Source organism: Balaenoptera physalus (assembly GCF_965194825.1).
Source record: "Balaenoptera physalus genome assembly, chromosome: 21".
Lineage (NCBI taxonomy): Eukaryota > Metazoa > Chordata > Mammalia > Artiodactyla > Balaenopteridae > Balaenoptera > Balaenoptera physalus.
The window spans coordinates 32,613,506-32,630,583 of NC_138902.1; the positions used below are offsets into that span (position 1 = coordinate 32,613,506).

A 17,078-nucleotide genomic window follows, 5' to 3' on the forward strand; every position below is an offset into this window, starting at 1 on the left:
GGGGGCGAGATGGTGCAGGAGCGTGGGGTTACGATGCAAGAACTGAGGCGGAAAAGCTCTACGTCTAAGGAAAGGAGAGAGAAGGAAGGAAGCATGAAAACCCTGGGCAAGTTGGAAGGAGAGTTATTTTTGTGCTACAGCGTCCTTTCCATTGGCTCAATTCTATGAGATAAAATTAGGAATTAAAGGGGCGAGTGAAAGTAGTCACGATGTCACTGAAGGCAGAACCCAAAACTGGGGTCTTTGCTTCGACACTTCCCGCAAGCGAATTTCTTTGGCTCACGCGGTGCGTTTTAAACACACAAATTAGTTGTCGGTGTCTACGCTTGAGATGTTTCACATAAAATTCCTGATTTCTACCTTCCCTCGACAAATCGGAAGAGCAGGGAGCCCTGGGCTTCGGGAGAGCAGCTCCGGGAGAGCGCCCCAGGCCCCTGCACGTATCCCGGTCCATCTCCCTCTCCTTCATCACCTGCCTGGTGACACGCCTGGCTTTGCGTGCTCAGGGAGTGTTTATAAACATTCATTTCGGGTTTTAGCAGCAGCTGAGGTTGGATGACTTCTCCTCTGGACAGTGTTTCTTGCACCAAAGGCACGAGAGGATTCCCCGCGCCACCCTGCAGCTCTAGACATCCAAGGAGCGGCACCCTCTGTCAGCTACAAGAGCGACCCTGGAGCTGAATGGAGACAGGACTAAGCTGACTCTTTACTATAAGCCATCGTGTCAGAGAGAGTCTGAGCCTGCCATGACCCGTCTCCTTCCCCCGCACCCGACTCAGGACAGCAGGAACTGCCACTGCGTCCTCTGGCACCAAACCCACCCCTTCCTAACGAGCCCTCTCCACCCCACATCCCGTCTGCCCCGCACGTCAGACATGCTCCTTGGGCTTCTCCCACGTCAGCCCAAGAGCTTCCTACAGACCCCTCCACACCACACACACACACACACACACACACACACACACACACACACACACACACACCACAGACCAATAAAACCACACCTCTCCTGTCGCCCCCCTCTCACTTGACTGAAACTGTCCCTGGATGGTCACCAGTGGCCCCCAGCCTGGGGAGCGTCTTTCAATCCTTCTTTGCTGTTGCCTTTGACAGCGTCTGTCACCCTCCCCCCTCAGCTCCAGGACCACGCTCCCCAGTTCTCCTCCTAGCTCTCCGGCCATTCCTTCTTAATCTCAACGGTCTCCTGTCCTGGTCACCTTCTCACACTTTCCGGGATGTCAGACCCATGTTTGTTGTGGAACCACCATATGTGAGATGAAGACTCCCATTTTTATCTCCTGGCTTCAGATTTTTATTTCTACTTACCTACTGACCATGGCTTCCCAAGCTGGCCCACGGGAACTGTTAGGCTGGTATGTCCAAAAGCAGAACTCTCCCCGCCCCCCAGCGCCCCTCCGTCCACCCACCTCCCATCACCCTCCTATCGCCTGCCTGGCCTCCCCTTTCCAGGGTCTGCCCGGCCGCTCTCCACAACGCCTCTAACGCCCTCACTCACTCCTGCGCTCGGAGACCCCTGCTGGTCCCCCACCACTCAAAGCCAGCGCTGGAAGCTTCAACACAGCACACGGGGCCTTGTGTGGTCGACAGGCTCACCCGCTGGCACTGACCTTTAAGGCTCTGTGCCTCTGTCCCTACCGGTCCCTCCGGCCTTGATGCCCTTTCCAAAACCACCACCCCTGGTGCCTGACACACGCGTACCCATTCTTCCAGCCTGTACGGCCTCTTAGACTCCCGTGCGCTCCCGCAGGCCCAGGGTCTGCCCTCACGGGACCCCGCCTGGCCTTCAGGGGGCTCCTTCCGCACGGCACTGCCCGCCCCCCTCACACAGACCGGAGCCTCCGTCAGGCCAGGGGCGCTTGCCCTTCTCTGGGTGCCTGGGCCCAGCCCCGTGCATGGCTCACGGGGCCTGAGGAGCAGTCCAGGGAGGGACCAGCAAAACCCCGAAGACAGGTGACTTTTCTGTACCTTTTTGTTTTCTGCGTTAAGATTTCTCATGAGATGTCTCACTGCTTCTAAGAGCTGGGGACACCCCGGGGCCCCGGGGAGCCGGGCTCAAATGGAGTCAGGACTGTGGCCGGCAGGGTCTGTGAGCTCAGGGACACACACACATCAAACCGGAAGCACAGGGCCTGGTGTCCCACATCCCAACACGTGTCACCTGCCAGCCACCCTGCGGTGCAGGCCTGCGTGATTCAGACACACGGGGACAGCCCCGCACGTCCCACGGGCGCTCACCTGAAGGACTGCACCTGCCGGGGCACCTTCCGGCTCTGCTCCCGAAGCCGGCACACGTCCTTGGAGACCTGCCTCATCAGCTTCTCTGCGTTCAGGTCCTGCTTCTGCTCTTCTCTGGACTGTTCGGCCTGGTAAGGAAATGAAAACACAGAACCCCCCGGAACATTAGTTAGAGATTCCCAAAGGGGTGCACTAAGGCTTGAAGGACGCCGGGCTCATGTCAGGAGGCCAGCCCAGCAGGACGACACCCGTGCGTCCACCTCATGCCGACAGGGAGCAGCTACTGGGTCGGGGCAAGTGTGTTCTAATGCATTTTAAAAATCTTATCACATAGGCAAAATGGGATCATCTTGTTACATCTGGAACACCTGGTAACTGCCCCCCCTCTCCACCCACCAAAACAGAAATTTAAAACTACTTACAGCACCATGTCCAAGAAATATCTACTGTTAACATTTTGGAGAATACACTTTCAACCTCTTATTCATCTTTTCAACCCTTTTTTTTCTGTCTTAGCCCTTTTAAAAGCTGTTTACTGAAGTAGAATTTACATACCAAAATAGTGCACACAGACGCATGTGCAGCTCAAAGAGCCTTTTACAAAGTGATACCCTTCTCGAAACTACCAGACCGTAAACATCCCAGGGAGAGGACAGAGCACGTCCCAGTCTAAGTTTCCACAGAGGCTTCTACTCCCAGGAGGACGCGTTGTGAGTTGCGCTCAGCCCTTGGCAGGGAGGGGCGGGCGTGTGTATTGGGAGGGGACACTGTTAATTTGAGTCAGGGGTTGGGGAGACTCCACTCATTTGGGCACCCTCTCCCCATGACCTCCCAACTGGGGCGCTACGGTAACAGAATTTACTGCTCAGTGGAGGCCACCGGTCATGGTGGGGCAGCTGGACCTGTGAAGGAAATGGGTGAGGAGATTTAGAATACTGGTGTTTGCAGCTAAGTCTTACAAGAGAGATCAGCTCGGGATCATAACTAAGTAGTCGGCACAAAGAGATGGAAGGAAAAGTGGCTTTGCTGACGGTGGTGCCTGTAGCCTGCAGCAAGCTGATGGTCCCATCACTGGGACGCTTCTGCACTTGAAAAAGCCGACTGCTGTGCTTGTGTTGTTAACACAGGCAGCTGTAAACTTTACAGTAAAGAGCAAGGTCTTCCGGCTTAAGAGACAAAGACAAAGACAAGAACCAGTCTGACTGGTTCACAGCCGAATGGATACAAACAGCAATTCTACTACTAGAATTCTATTCGTGCTTTGGAAACGCTACTGAAACAAGAAAGGTGTCCCAAAATGTATAGGAGTGTTCACTTCCACACTGTCTATGACTGAAATTTGGGAAACTATCATTAGTAGAATAATGAAATAGTTATATTTATGATTAAATAAATATGATATGATATATTCATAATGTGTATTACAAATGCCTTAAAACAATCAATTTCAGCAACATAAACAAATATGGAAAGCTGTTCATCTTACATGACTAGAATTAAGTGGGGGAAAAAAATAAGTTACAGAACAGTATGTCTTCAGGCCCTAGTTTTCTGTAACTCTTCCAAATAACACTGACACATATACATGGCATAAAAAAGAGCTGGAAGGACATATAACAGTCAACAGAGGTCATCCCTGGGGAGTGGGACTCAGGGGCACTTCTATCAATACTTTTTGCTTTATATACTTCTGCATTATTTGGCTTTGTTACAACATGTTAATTTTTTAACTAAAAAAAACTTTCTAAATTTTAAAATATTCTCAACACACAAAGTGCACTAAACTCAGTTTAAATTTGAAAGCAAAAATGCTTGCGGCACTTTTAGGAAAGATGACATTTTACAAAAACTATTTATTCAGCCAAGTACTGATGAAGATTCAGTTATACTCACACCACTTTACGGAAAGCTAAATAGCCTACAATGGGGCATAACCTAGTTAGTACTTTGTTAATAATACTCTACCGCAGTAACTTCTGATTTTTTTCACCACAAAGGATCCCTTTTCCAGATATTTTTTACTGCTCCCCTTTCCTCTCCTTGTTTTGAATGATTTTGTTTAGAAAAGTGGCCTATATTTAAGAAACAGTTCTTTCTTGATTATTTTGGAATTGATGAGATAGGTGAGCCGTCACTCGGAGCTTCTGAATTTGTGTAATTCAAATTCAAAGGGGACAGATGTGATATTTTAGTTACTTTGCGAAGCCTTACCTTCAGCCAATGGATGATTTTTTACTAGGCGTCAGGTTGGGAACTACTGACTTAGTAGACACAAAGAAATGACTTCTACCATGATGTGGTTCATCCAGCTAGGAAACTAGTAATTCTACTAAAATGTTGCTGCTATTCTAATTTTGGGGAACTTATAAGATGAACAAACCAATCTTAAAATGGCCATCTCCTTACTGACTTGAACAAACGGAGAGATCAGGAAAAACCAGCAAAGGAAGGTACATGCCGGATATACTTAGGGGAGAAAAGCTGGCCCGGTTTCCCCAAGAAAGTGTATTTTACCAGATCAGAGATACAACAGGCCCCCAGGATCCTGTTCAGTATTTTGTTCCCTTCCATATGAATGGAAGTGTGAGGCCTATTTTATCCCCTGTACGCACTATTAAGACGGGTCCCTCGAAGTAGCCTGCCGGCTGCTGCTGTTTGCAACTACCAGCATTTACGTGGCGGCCGCAGAGTCACTCTGAGACTTGGCTTTGTTCTGCGCAAAGTGAGACCGACCACCAAGGAACACACGAAGAGCCTCCTCTCCCTGCTGAGTAAGAACGCACTTTACCGCAGACTCCATTTGTCTCTGTGTTTATGTATTTATACCTGTACCTGGGTCTATATCTTCCTCCAAAAGTCTGGGTGCTAAAATATATCATAAAATTTTCATCAGGTGTTAATAATCGACAGTCGCCAGCTTTGCAGGCAGTCGAGGCTCAGTGCTGAGCACTTCACTGTAATCACTGAGGTCTTTTGTTGAATGAGCTGTATTAACATTTCTGACATATAATTTTCTTAGCGGATTCTAACTTTTACAAATGTTAACATCTGTATTATTTTAAGCTTTTAAGAAGCCTAGCGTCACAGAACTGGCATTTTGACAGGGGAACACTCAGAGGAAGAAAAAGAAATTTCTGCTTTGTAAGCAACCTGAGGCTCCTTTGGAAAAATACCAGCCCTTCCTCAGCACGCCTCTCCCCTTCTCACCCAACAAGTCACGATAAGCTGCCTGGTTCAGGAGGATCGGAAGCCAGTTTTTATGCCCCGGATTCCAGGAGAGTGTGATTAACCTTCAGTTTACGCGGTGGGGGGCCTGACCTGCAGGAAGGTCCAGTGATTTATTTACGGTCACGTTAAGAAGCCTGACGGAGTAAGGAACACAATCGGTCCTAATTACAGTCCTGAGCTTCTCGCTCTGCTTCCTAAGGGGGTTGTACTATACACGAGGACACTACCTCTGATTCAGGTTTTATTCTGAGCTACAAAACAGACTTTCAGCCACAAAGGAGGAAGGTTATGGAGAGTGACCCAGAGGCCTGACCGCGTTCCTAACAAGGCAGGCAGACCTGGGCTCTGCTGCTGGACTCCGTTCACAGCTTCCCTGGGAGCCGTATTTTTTATGGCAATTGGCAGGCTGTTTGCTCATCGTGAGGCATTTTACGGCCACGGTGCTGAAAATCTCACAAATCCCCAACCGCCGGCGGGGGGGCAGGTGGATGTGAAAGGGCAGCGTGTGTGTGTGCATGTGCACCAGTGTGTCCGCATGTGTGTAAGGAGTGGACGTGGGGCTTAAGAGCAAGCAGGAGAGAAGCCAGTGGTTCTCACCAACTTCTGTGGCCGGAATGAAAGGTGCACAATTGGAAGCAGTCTCTCTTTCACAGAGTGGGTGAGCACAAACTTCAGGGATGAGAAAAAAAGGCACATAACTCCAATAATCTATCTATACATACAGAGATGGTAAAAATAAAGATGAAAAAAATCTGTACTCAGGGGAATCAGATTATTCTCAAAATGGTACAAACGCACCTTGCTTTGCGGGCTCTTTCTTCACTATCACTGGATGCAAGGGCTGCCACCAGGCAGGAGGAAACACAGTGGGAACAAATGTGTTCTAAGTTCTAGGAAAAGGACTTGAAGACTCGAGCAAGACTGAGGTGTAGGCTGAGTACCTTCTACCCGGCGGGCTTTAGGCAACGTGAACTCCACGCGAGCTGCGTACCTGCTTCTCGGCCTGCCGCAGGAGCTTCTGGAACCTCTCGTCCTCCAGCACGCCTGGTGGAAGGTCCGTCTCGCCCTGGGCTTTCAGGTCCTCGAGTTTCTGCCTCAGGCCCCGCAGGGCCTGCAGCTCGTCGTTCAGGCGGCTCTGCCGGGTCAGCGAGGCCTGCAGGTCCAGCTCCAGGTCCAGAGAGGTTCGCACGGGGCATTCGGGCGCTGCCCTTCTGAGCACCGGCTGGCACACCGCCTGGAGGGTTAGAAACAACACGACACCCTCATTACGTCGGTGGTCACCTAACAGGAGGGCACTATCCCTGCTTCCTGCTTTGGCCGATGAGGGGTGAGTGGCAGTGATGTGGCACCTCCTGCTCCTGTTACAGGGGCAGCAAAGGCCCAGAGGGGGGAGGCCGGGGGCCTTGGTCCTGAAGGAGGACAAGCAGAGCCCCCGGCCCACCTGCACTGAGCACGCAGGTAAGCAACAAATGAGCCTTTATTGTTTTAAACCGCAGAGAGTTTTGAAGTTGGCACCGTGGTAGAGCCTAGCTTAGCCAGACCAATTTACTGCACGAAGCTGGCCTCTGTGAACGACAAATACATCATAAGAATCTCACATCTGCTCCATTTCAGGCCACGCACCTGCGTCCCCGCAGCTCACACCTCTCTCTTATCATTTCTGCACGCACTGGCCAGGACACAGCTGCTCAGGGGAGCTAGGGTTTTGACTCCTTCCTCGGTTTCCCATCGCTTAGTATCTATTCAGTACTTTCACCCCTGAATCACTGTGCCCTCTCTGGGGCCAAGCTTATCCACTTATCAAGAAATAATTACTGAATATGTATGAATGCATGTCCGCTGGGGGTTTGTAGGCAAAACGCTAGGAGGAGAAGACACAATTTGTGACCTTGAGGACATCGTTTAGTGGGTGGTACGAGACAGTAAACAACAGCAAACCGCGTGGCGGCGGCTTCTGTGTCACAGGAAGTCAGGGAAGGGAGAGATCACTCAGGGCTGGGTCAGACTCGCTTGAGGAAAGGCCTTCAAACGAGGCTGGGCGGGACTGCCTGCGCAGAGGGAAACAAGGAGGGCATTTCTTGCCTAGACTGTTGGCAGTGGGAATGGAAAATAAGAGATTACTAATAAAAACGGGTACTGTTTGATACAAGACAGAAGGACTCAGACCTGACGGGTATTCCAGCTGGAAGGTCTGGAACAACGGCGGTGCTCATGACAGACGGGAAGGAGAGGCCTGTCCGTCCCGCTTCTCATTTCAGAGCCGCAGCCCCGGTCTGAATAGCTTTCCTTGTCTCCTCGGATTCCTCTTTCTCCTTGCCCAACATATCCTGCTGCAACATTCTCTAATGTTCTTATTATTAGCTTTCCCTTTATTCAACCTCTGCTCTAACAAACTTATTACACAGAAGAATCATCTAGACACACACTCTCTTCGACTGTACTACTCATTTTTTCAAGATCAGAAATCCTTCCCAGTTGTCAGGTACATGGAGGCTTTCTAAAGTCTCCCGTGGGCACGGCCTGCTGGTAAGTGTGTAACAGCGGGCTCGCTGGTTTGTAAGATCTGCCCATTTCCTTGGTGTCAATGCTCCCCGCCATAACTGCTCTCAGGCTGTCAGTGTGGTGTCGCTGAACTGGGGAGAGATGTGGCGATGGGTCCCCCCCAACCTCATGCCTCGCTGGCCGGGCTGCCGCCTTCCCAGCCAGGGAGCCTTCCACTGATCTCCGGAGGTGCTTTTGTTCTCTTCACCTCTACGTGGTTCTCATGCTATAACTCCTAAATCAGAATACACTTCCTCATTCACTTCTACCAAACTCTATCTGCCCACTTTAAAAGCTATTAACAATGATCTCCTAAACAGTGTTTCAGGATTAACCTTTGTCTGGTTCAAGAAGTTCTAATAACTAAGTTTATCAGTAACCCGACTGTTTTTCAGCTCCACTCAATTCATAAACCCTGCTGGTTAAAAGTTCTCTGAAGAGTGCTACCATCCTCTGAAAGTATGTGCTTTTAAAAATGCAGGGGACTTAGAAAAGAGTTGGGAAGAATTTTCATTCAAGATGATGGAAATCTAGGTGCTTTTAAAGCACAAAGTTTGGTAATCTGAAAGATCTATGTTTCAAAAGGTCCTGAAAATGCTGAGGTGAAAGAAATGCTTGCATATTTACCTTTAGAAAAAAGAAATATGCTTATGACTGTCAAGTAGCTAGGAAGTTAAACCAGGAAGCTACATGTTGCCCAGTCACACATCCAGTACTTTGCCCACAGCGGCACTAAACCAGAGCCGCTGGTGAGGGTAATGACTCAAGTTACCCTCCAGTCTTCACTCCCACCCACGGGGCCCAAGCCTGGCCGAGCTGGGTCCCTCCTCATCCCCTGAATGTGCTTCCCTGCCCCTGTGCCATGTCAGGCCACCTACCAACAGCACCCAGTATCCATCTCCATCCCTGCAACAAAGCTACCACTTTCTTTTGAAATTTTATAGGAGCGTCAAGGCCAGACACCTTCCCCACGAAGCATTTTTGATTCTCCTGACCAGGTGAGCTCACTCCGCCCTTCTATCTGCACCTGGACTCGCCCATGTGCCCTCGGAAGACCTCCTCCAGGCAGGGAGGTCCTGCCCGTCACTGCAGAGCTTAGTGTGCACAGCGCTGCATTCTTACTGAACACCGTGCTTTAAGCCGAAATAAAGCGAAACAAATTATTAGTAAACAAGTAACTTTCCATGACTATTTCAGCTGCTGGTAAATAAACAGGAATTTCTGAACAGTCCAACCTTTTAATTTATTTAAAATTCTCCCAGAGTTTCCCTTTCGAGCTCATCCAGTGACCTCTGGCTTCCAGGAAAACCTGACTTGAGCTTTTCCATCTACATTAATCTTAATCTCCTAAAAATATCTGTTTTTAAGCAAGCTACTAAAACCGTGTCCTCCTTTTCCAGAACGCCTGCCCCTCACTAAAGGCACTGGGTGTTACACTCTCCCCACAGCTGCTCAAGAGCCGGCCGTGGTGTGGAGACCGGCAGCAGAGATGCTCCCCCCGACTCGGCAGCCCCTTCTCCATCCACGCTGCAAAGCGGGTTTACCCTTCATTATCAGAGGTTCCACACCGGTGATGAATGAACGCTCTCCAGCACATCCTTCTCCATAACTGACACAACAGCTGTGTCTCCGTAATCCCAGTGGCTTCATCCCAGCGCCCCAGAGCACGGGGCAAGGACACCCAGCAGTCCTGGCGTTCATGTTCTGACATGCAAGACGCTGGGTGGGTCCAGGACAGCGGGATACCGCCAAGGGAATACATACCCTTTTGACTCTCAAACTTCGCCGTTCGGTGGAGTTTCTCACAAATAGTGATTTTTTAGCCAGGGTTGAACTGTCACTGTCACTTCGATTTAACTGGTAACAAAGGATTAAAAAAAAAAAAAAGAGGAAATCAGTGCATACCAATGTGCTAGAGGAAGCTTGGAATTGAGAACACTATCACAGAAAGAAGGTAGTTTATTTCTTTAAGAAAATCCTCCCCAAACAAATTTTTCCCTGTTTTCTTGCTTTTCTTAAATAACTTGATTTTCTTTAAATAATTGCTTTTTGGTTACAGTTATCATAAGTCATTTGTTAAGAAAATTATATACATTTTGAAATAAAATTATCCCTTGTATTTTTAGCTAATGTGCACTATCCATTCTTTAAAAGAAAGGTTTGTGTAATGCACAGAGCTCAAGGTCAGAGTGGAGTCGCAGCAGGTACAACTGGGAACGCGCCCAGCCCAGGCAGCCCACACTCACTCCCTCACCTGCTTCAGGTCTTTGCTGAAACGTCACCTTCTCAGTGAAGTCTACTCTGAACCTACTTAAATTTGCGACCCTCATCCTCAACATTTCCATCCCTTCTTAACTTGCTCTACTGTTTTCCATAGCACTGGTCCCTGCCCAAGAGACTTCACAGTTTACTCATCATGTTTATTGTTTGGCTCAACTCACAAGAACATAAGCCCCGCAAGGGCAGGGCTCTGGGTCTTTGGTTCATGGACGAATCCCAAGGATCCGGCAATGTGCTTAATAAATAGCAGGTGCTTAATAAAAATGTTTGGTGAACTGAATGAATAAGTTTAGAATTCCGAAAGTATTTTCTAACCCACTTTATAACGTTAAATCTAAATTACTATAAATCATAAATACTTATGGAACTAGAATTTGGTAAACTGATGCAAATCACATCATATTCTCCATAGAACTATGAATCTGATTCAGTGTCTGGAGGCATTAATAAAGGCGATTTTTGTCCTAAAACCCAATTCACAATTTTTGACTCAGCAGGACTAACATGGTTTGAAGCATGCATGAGATACAGCAGAAATATACAAGACATCATAAATCTTGAGTCACTTTAAGTTTCTAAATACACACTGAGGTCCAGACAGACTTAGCAGCCTGGTCCTTAATGTCACTTATTTGCCAAATAAATGGCATTAGAAGCAAAGAGACATTAAATTTGAGGAAAGAAAGGAAAGAAGAAAATTCCACAACCCAAACTAAAAAGAACGATTAAGAGTGTGATATTTTATGTACATTTTATGGCATTTCTAGCCATTAGAACCTGTAGTCGAGTTTGAAGATCCCCTGGCACTGTCTATTGTCACTAACGGGCCACTCCCTGGCAGGGGGCGGGGAGAGGCGGCAGCCCCCTAAGAGCACGGCGCGCCTCCCCCTGAAGATGCCCGCCCCGCAGACGCCTTACCCTGCAGACGTACTGGCTCCGCTCGCCGGGGGAGAAGGTCTGCGAGCGCACGATCACGCTGCTCCGCACGAAGGGGCGCTGCCGGGCGCTCAGGCCGCTGCGGTCTTTGGGGCGGACCGCCACGCCGGCACTGCCCGCCTCGTCGGTATTTGTCTCTTTATCAACCTAGAAGTCAGTAATTTGTCAGGAGCGGAGAGACGTTTCTTGCTCCTTTCTTCTAAGCGTGAAAGAAATACCTAATCTTACAAGAGACTCATCTAGCACCAGGGCCACTTCTGTGAGACAGGCTTTGTCTTTCTCCTGATGGGAAGGTGCTTTTCTACTTAGTTCTTAGGAAGTTACCCTCAGTGGGTAGGATAATATCTGTCCAACAGGGTTACCTATAAGTGGCACCACCACCTCTAACAGATTAGACCTAAAAAAGGAAGCTTTAGATTTACAGAGGGTAAATGTGCTTCTATAAAGAACCTTATTTGAGAATTCTTCATCATTAAACGTTATTCAACTTTCTGATTAGTTTTTTTCAGAGTAAACGATACAAGTAACTAAATATAAGAAAATGAAAATACACTAGTTAAACCTCAGGTTTACGCAGAACATGCAATTATATATACTGCCAGACCTCGGTATCTGTGGGAGATTGGTTCCGGACACCAAACTCTGAGTGGGTGCTCAAGTCCCACAACTGGCCCTCTGTATCTGGGGCTCCACATTCTCCCATTCAGCCAATCGTGTACTGTTTACTATCCGCGGTTGGTTGAATCAGATCCGCGGTTGGTTGAATCCGTGGAGGCAGAAACCGCGGATACAGAAGGCCAACTGTATGTATGTATATGTGTGTGTCTGTATGTATATATATATATATATATATGTACACACATGAAGTCTTCAGTCAGGGTATAACATTATTTTTCTTAGAAATAAATAACTGTTATTTTCTAAACTCCCAAGTTTGCCAGCATCTTCAAACCTTGAAAATGAGTTCCCCCCTTTGGGGATGGCAGTCTCAACATGTCTCTCACTAACCAGCAAAGTTACCTGCTTAGTAACATGGCATCTGTGCCTAAACCAGGTGGCATTTGCCACCTTCCTGAACTGGTTTCAATCAGAACCCCATCTAACCAAAATGAGCTTTACACGTTTACCTCATGTTTGAAATTGAAATAAACTTATAACATTTATGAAACTTAATACAATTAAGTAGGCATCCTGGTGTTATTCAGGAAATTCTGAAAATGCTTTCAGTAAATATTCACAGAACATTTACAGAGAGATAAACACCACTATTTATCTTCTTATATGAAACTTAATTGGAGAATGAATATGTGGGGCCCATTTGAAAAGGTTAAGGCATTTACAGCATTTCTTATGGCCTACTCTCACAAACGCCCATCCTGACCAGCTTTGGCACAAAATCCTAACATGCAGTTATAGCTGAAGAGACAGACTTGGTCTGCGTGGTGCCTCTAGGAGACCAGTTTCAGGAGGGGACAGCTGAGAACACTCACCAGGGCGGGCACTCCTGCAGCTGGCTGACTCCCAAGGTCGTTGGCACAGTTGTTTTCTGTCTTACTTGTGTCCTCATTCATCTCAGGCACACTCGGGCATGAGCTTACGTCTTCTGCACAGCAACTGCCCTCTGCCAATTTCACTTCAGCCCCTTCCTCAGCCACAATTTCATCAGAGGCCTCTCTCAGCATGGTTAACCTATGGGTGAAACAACACGCAATACCGTTCAGGGTCAGGCAGAGGTGCTCCGTGATCGGCGCAACCTGGGCATGTTAACCCGTTACCTGGGCGATGATCAGACTCACACATCACGATTCCAGCCAGTTCTCTGGCTGGAACTTTTACTAAAATGCTCATGAGAGATAAAGTTATCACCTTACTCTCCAGCAATCTGAAGCAAAATCATCATAATTTCGTACTGAGAAGTTAAATTCATGAAATTTGACCTAATTCCTAAATATTAAATAGAAATACGCTAAAAAATCACATATAAAGTTTAACCCACGGTTTGAAAATACTGACACTCACTATAATATAATTTGGTATCAGTTGTTCATTTATTGTAAAATTATTCAAACAATAGAATGCAGTGACTCTCTGCTAAGAGTGAATAAAAATATCCATTATCAACTGTGCTCATGGTCTAGCAGAGGTGGAACCCTGGGTAGAGGAGTCTTACAACTGAACTAACAGAAGACTCTGAATGGTCTGTGATCTTGTCTTTAACAAAAGCCGTGGCCTGGGCTTGGGTGGCACTACAAGTGAGGCTCCAGAATACAAATATGGTTTATATTCTGTATAAACTGTACTGACAGGAGAGCAAGAGTACCAGGATGGGTAAGAATATCTCACTCTTTGTTGAGTTTCACATTCTCATAACGGGAACATTTTTTTCCCACTGATAATGAAAAGTCAAGCTTTAATTGTGACTGGTGATATACTCACAGATTGGAACAGACTAGTTGTTAAAAACCTGGTCATGAAATGAACACGGGGGGACTAGCAATGAGGAGTGTAAGTTATCAATTCCTTTAGATTACATTCTAAGTGCATTTTTTGAAATGTGGGTGAAACAAGTTGCGTATTTTACATATGCAAGGAAGGCTCAGTATTTCAAGATATGATGAACCTCATAATCACTCTCATATTTACTTTTTTTTTTTTTCGGTGCTCTGAACTTTATTCACTATAAAGGACTTTTGATAAGAACAAAGTAGATCTGCTTTTCACATCACTATAGTAAGCTGTTCCTTCCAAATGTCCACAATTTTGTGGACACTTGTCACTCCAAGTTTGTAAGAAGTTTTATATACACACACATACACACGAATGCTGCTATATATGCATATGCATATATGTGTCAACAGTAGTTCAAACATAACAGAATAAGCAACAATACGTACAAAATTAATCCAAATGACTTTACATATATACTAAAAAAACTGATGCATTCACTAAAATTTGTTTTAGAGAAAACAGCGCAAACCTGGAAAGATAGTTCTTTATACATATGTGACTAGACAAACGCTATAATAACCTTTTTTATTTTTTAAAAACAATGAGGTATGAAAAATGAGAAGGAAACAGAAAAAGAAGGTGAAAGTGGCAACAAACAGAAAAAGAGCTCTTCAGAAGCTATTTTCTAAATATCTGCTTTGACTTCCCAGAGCCTAAATGGTACTTCTGGTAGTTTGCAGAAAAAAGAGTCAGTTTTTAAATTTATCTATGACTCTAAAATAAACTACCATACCCTTCAAAATAGGTAGTTTAGACTTAAAACCAAAAAAAAGCCCAAGAAATAGTGTCAAAATTACTGAAGCAAGAACACAGAATCTCGCTCATGTGCTTTGTCCGCAAACTCGCCACTACCCCTTTCAACTCTCTAATGACCAAGGAAAGACTTTCCCTAGGGGCAGCCCCCTGAAGCTGCACTACTTTCCATTAATTCCAGAATAAGATCTAAAGCTATAAAGGTTTCCCGGAAAGTTTCTTCTGAGAATCTAAACACATCCTCTTTGAGATCCCAGTAGCAGAAGGAAATAACTGTTTTACCAATCTCCATCGGGACCCCTTGGCTCTTCTTCCTGCTCTGGTTCTTCTTCTTCTTGTGCTAATTCTTGCTCCACAGCCAAAAGCTCCGCTGATGTTCTTGCAAGTAAGGCTGACACTGCATCCTGGAGAAGGTAAAACACATGGCAATGAACACCATATGCTTCAAGAAATGATTTAAAAACTTATCAGATGGGGACTTATGCTTCTAGTTGTGAAAAAGAAGAGGTATGAGACCCAATTCTCCTTCTGAGAATAGATATGAAGGCTGAATAAAGTAAAACAAAAAGCGAAATACAAACAGACAAAAAACTCCAGCTGTTTTAAAGCAATGAAGAGCAACAAAGGCAATTAGCACTCGAGGACCAAGATCCCAGGGAGAAGGGAAATGCAAGGAGGTGAAGGGACCATCACTGCCACTCTTCTCCCTTGGGGGGCATGTCTCAGTTCCAGCGGCGAGGCACACAGGCTGACAGACTGTGGCTGCCCAGGGCTGTGGCAGTGATGGGAGGATGCAGAGATGAAAACTGAGTTGGGGACAAGGTAGCCAGCATACAAGGGGCCAGAGAAAATGAACTGTGAAGTGAGCCCAATATTCTGCACAATATTCCTTTTGGGACACTTGCCCTTCCTAAGCTACATACGTGCAGAGCAAGAAGCTGAGAAAGCAAAACCAGCTGCTAGGAGGCTAAACAGTAAGCAGATACCTCAGTTGCCTCATGGTCCTAGGGAGAGAAAAATTGGAATTCAGGTCTCTCAAGTGATCCAGGTGATCTGCCCATATTGTAATCTGCCTTCCAGAAGAATATTAAATCCTCTCTGGAGGAAGCTATCGGCCAGATCCTCTACAATCCATACACAATATCCAGCATTCCACTGGAAACAGGGCCCAATGACTGAAAGCTAAGAAAAATAAGAAGCAAAAGAAGCAGACCCATAGGTGATCCATATACTACAGTTATTTAGAAAAGGAATTAAAAATTTTATAATTAATATGTTCAAGAAAACTGATGAAACAATGGAGAATTTCCCTAGGATAAACACAAAGACAAACACATTAGCACATCAGAGTGAAACTGCTGAAAATCAAAGAAAAAGAGGAAATTTTACAAACAGTGAAAGAAAGAAGATGTAATACCTTTTAAGGATCAACAATTAGACTGTCCTCCAGCAGCTGAACAGAATCAATGGAAACCAGATGACGTGTTATTTTTAATGTGTTCAGAGAAATAACTATTCACTTAGAATTCTGAATATGCAGGAAAAAAAGTCCTTCACAAATGAAATCAAAACAAAGATGCCGACAGACCTGTACTAAAAGAAATACTAAAGGAAATTCTCCAGGCAGAAGGCAAATGACCCAAACTGGAGGCACAATAATGCAGAAAGGAAAAGAATACACCAGAAAGGGTAAAGGTATAGGAAAACCTAAATAAGTACTGATTGTCAATAAAACAATAATAACAATGTCTTGCGGGATTTAGAATAAATGTAACTAAAACATATGACCAATAATTGCACACAAGGAGGAAAGGGAATCATGGAGTTAAGTCTTTAAAAATCTTTGCACATCAAAAAAAAAAAAATAATGTATTTCTTTTCTTTTTCTTTTGTTTTTTTTTTTTAGGGATGGAGCAAATGAAAATGTCTTGAGAAAGGTGTTTGTTTGATGGCGTGTCAGTGTCAATTCTTCCACACTGTTGGACCAACTGGGCAGTGTTGCTTGTTAAACACACACACACACACACACACAGTTGTCAATGAAGCCTTCTTATTATATAGAAATTTTAAAATATCAGGCTGTTTAAATTTTTACACGTTTCACTTTGAGTCCTAATTTGTTTTTCATTGCATCTACCTATTTTCCCTAGCACTATTTCTCTTATAAGTAATCTTACAGCAGAGAATATTATACGTCCATGAGTTTTACCTTAGGCAATCCAGCAGCTGCTTTTTTAAAAAATTTTTTAATTTTATTTTATTTGTTGTTTTATACAGCAGGTTCTTATTAGTTATCCATTTTATACATATTAGTGTATATACATCAATTAAAAATACATTAATTAAAATATATTTCAATTAAAAAAAATCTTTGTGCTGTCTGAAAAAAAGCAAAAGCATTAATTTAACACAGTTTCTAAGTCAAGGATGCATGATGTAATGATCAGGGAAACAGCAAAAAAGAACAGACTGTAATACTAATGGTCTAAGAGAAGGAGAAACCAAAATTTAAAAATACTTGATTAATCCAAAAGAAGGAAAAAAAAGAAACAAAGATAGGACTAAAAGAAAACAAA

The 17,078-nt window shown here is 45.3% G+C and overlaps 1 protein-coding gene across 4 annotated transcripts in view; it reads right to left on the reverse strand.

The window, feature by feature from the left end:
* WWC2 (WW and C2 domain containing 2) overlaps positions 1-17,078 on the reverse strand; it is a 160,117-nt gene that overhangs the window by 1,069 nt on the left and 141,970 nt on the right. For all 4 annotated transcript variants that reach the window (XM_082443960.1, XM_082443962.1, XM_082443961.1 and 1 more), the window contains 6 exons: positions 14,785-14,906; positions 12,732-12,930; positions 11,224-11,388; positions 9,790-9,882; positions 6,476-6,718; positions 2,257-2,384 (listed from right to left, as the gene is read on the reverse strand). In XM_082443960.1, the coding sequence (XP_082300086.1) occupies positions 2,257-2,384; positions 6,476-6,718; positions 9,790-9,882; positions 11,224-11,388; positions 12,732-12,930; positions 14,785-14,906 (950 nt within the window). The remainder of the gene's footprint in view (positions 1-2,256; positions 2,385-6,475; positions 6,719-9,789; positions 9,883-11,223; positions 11,389-12,731; positions 12,931-14,784; positions 14,907-17,078) is intronic.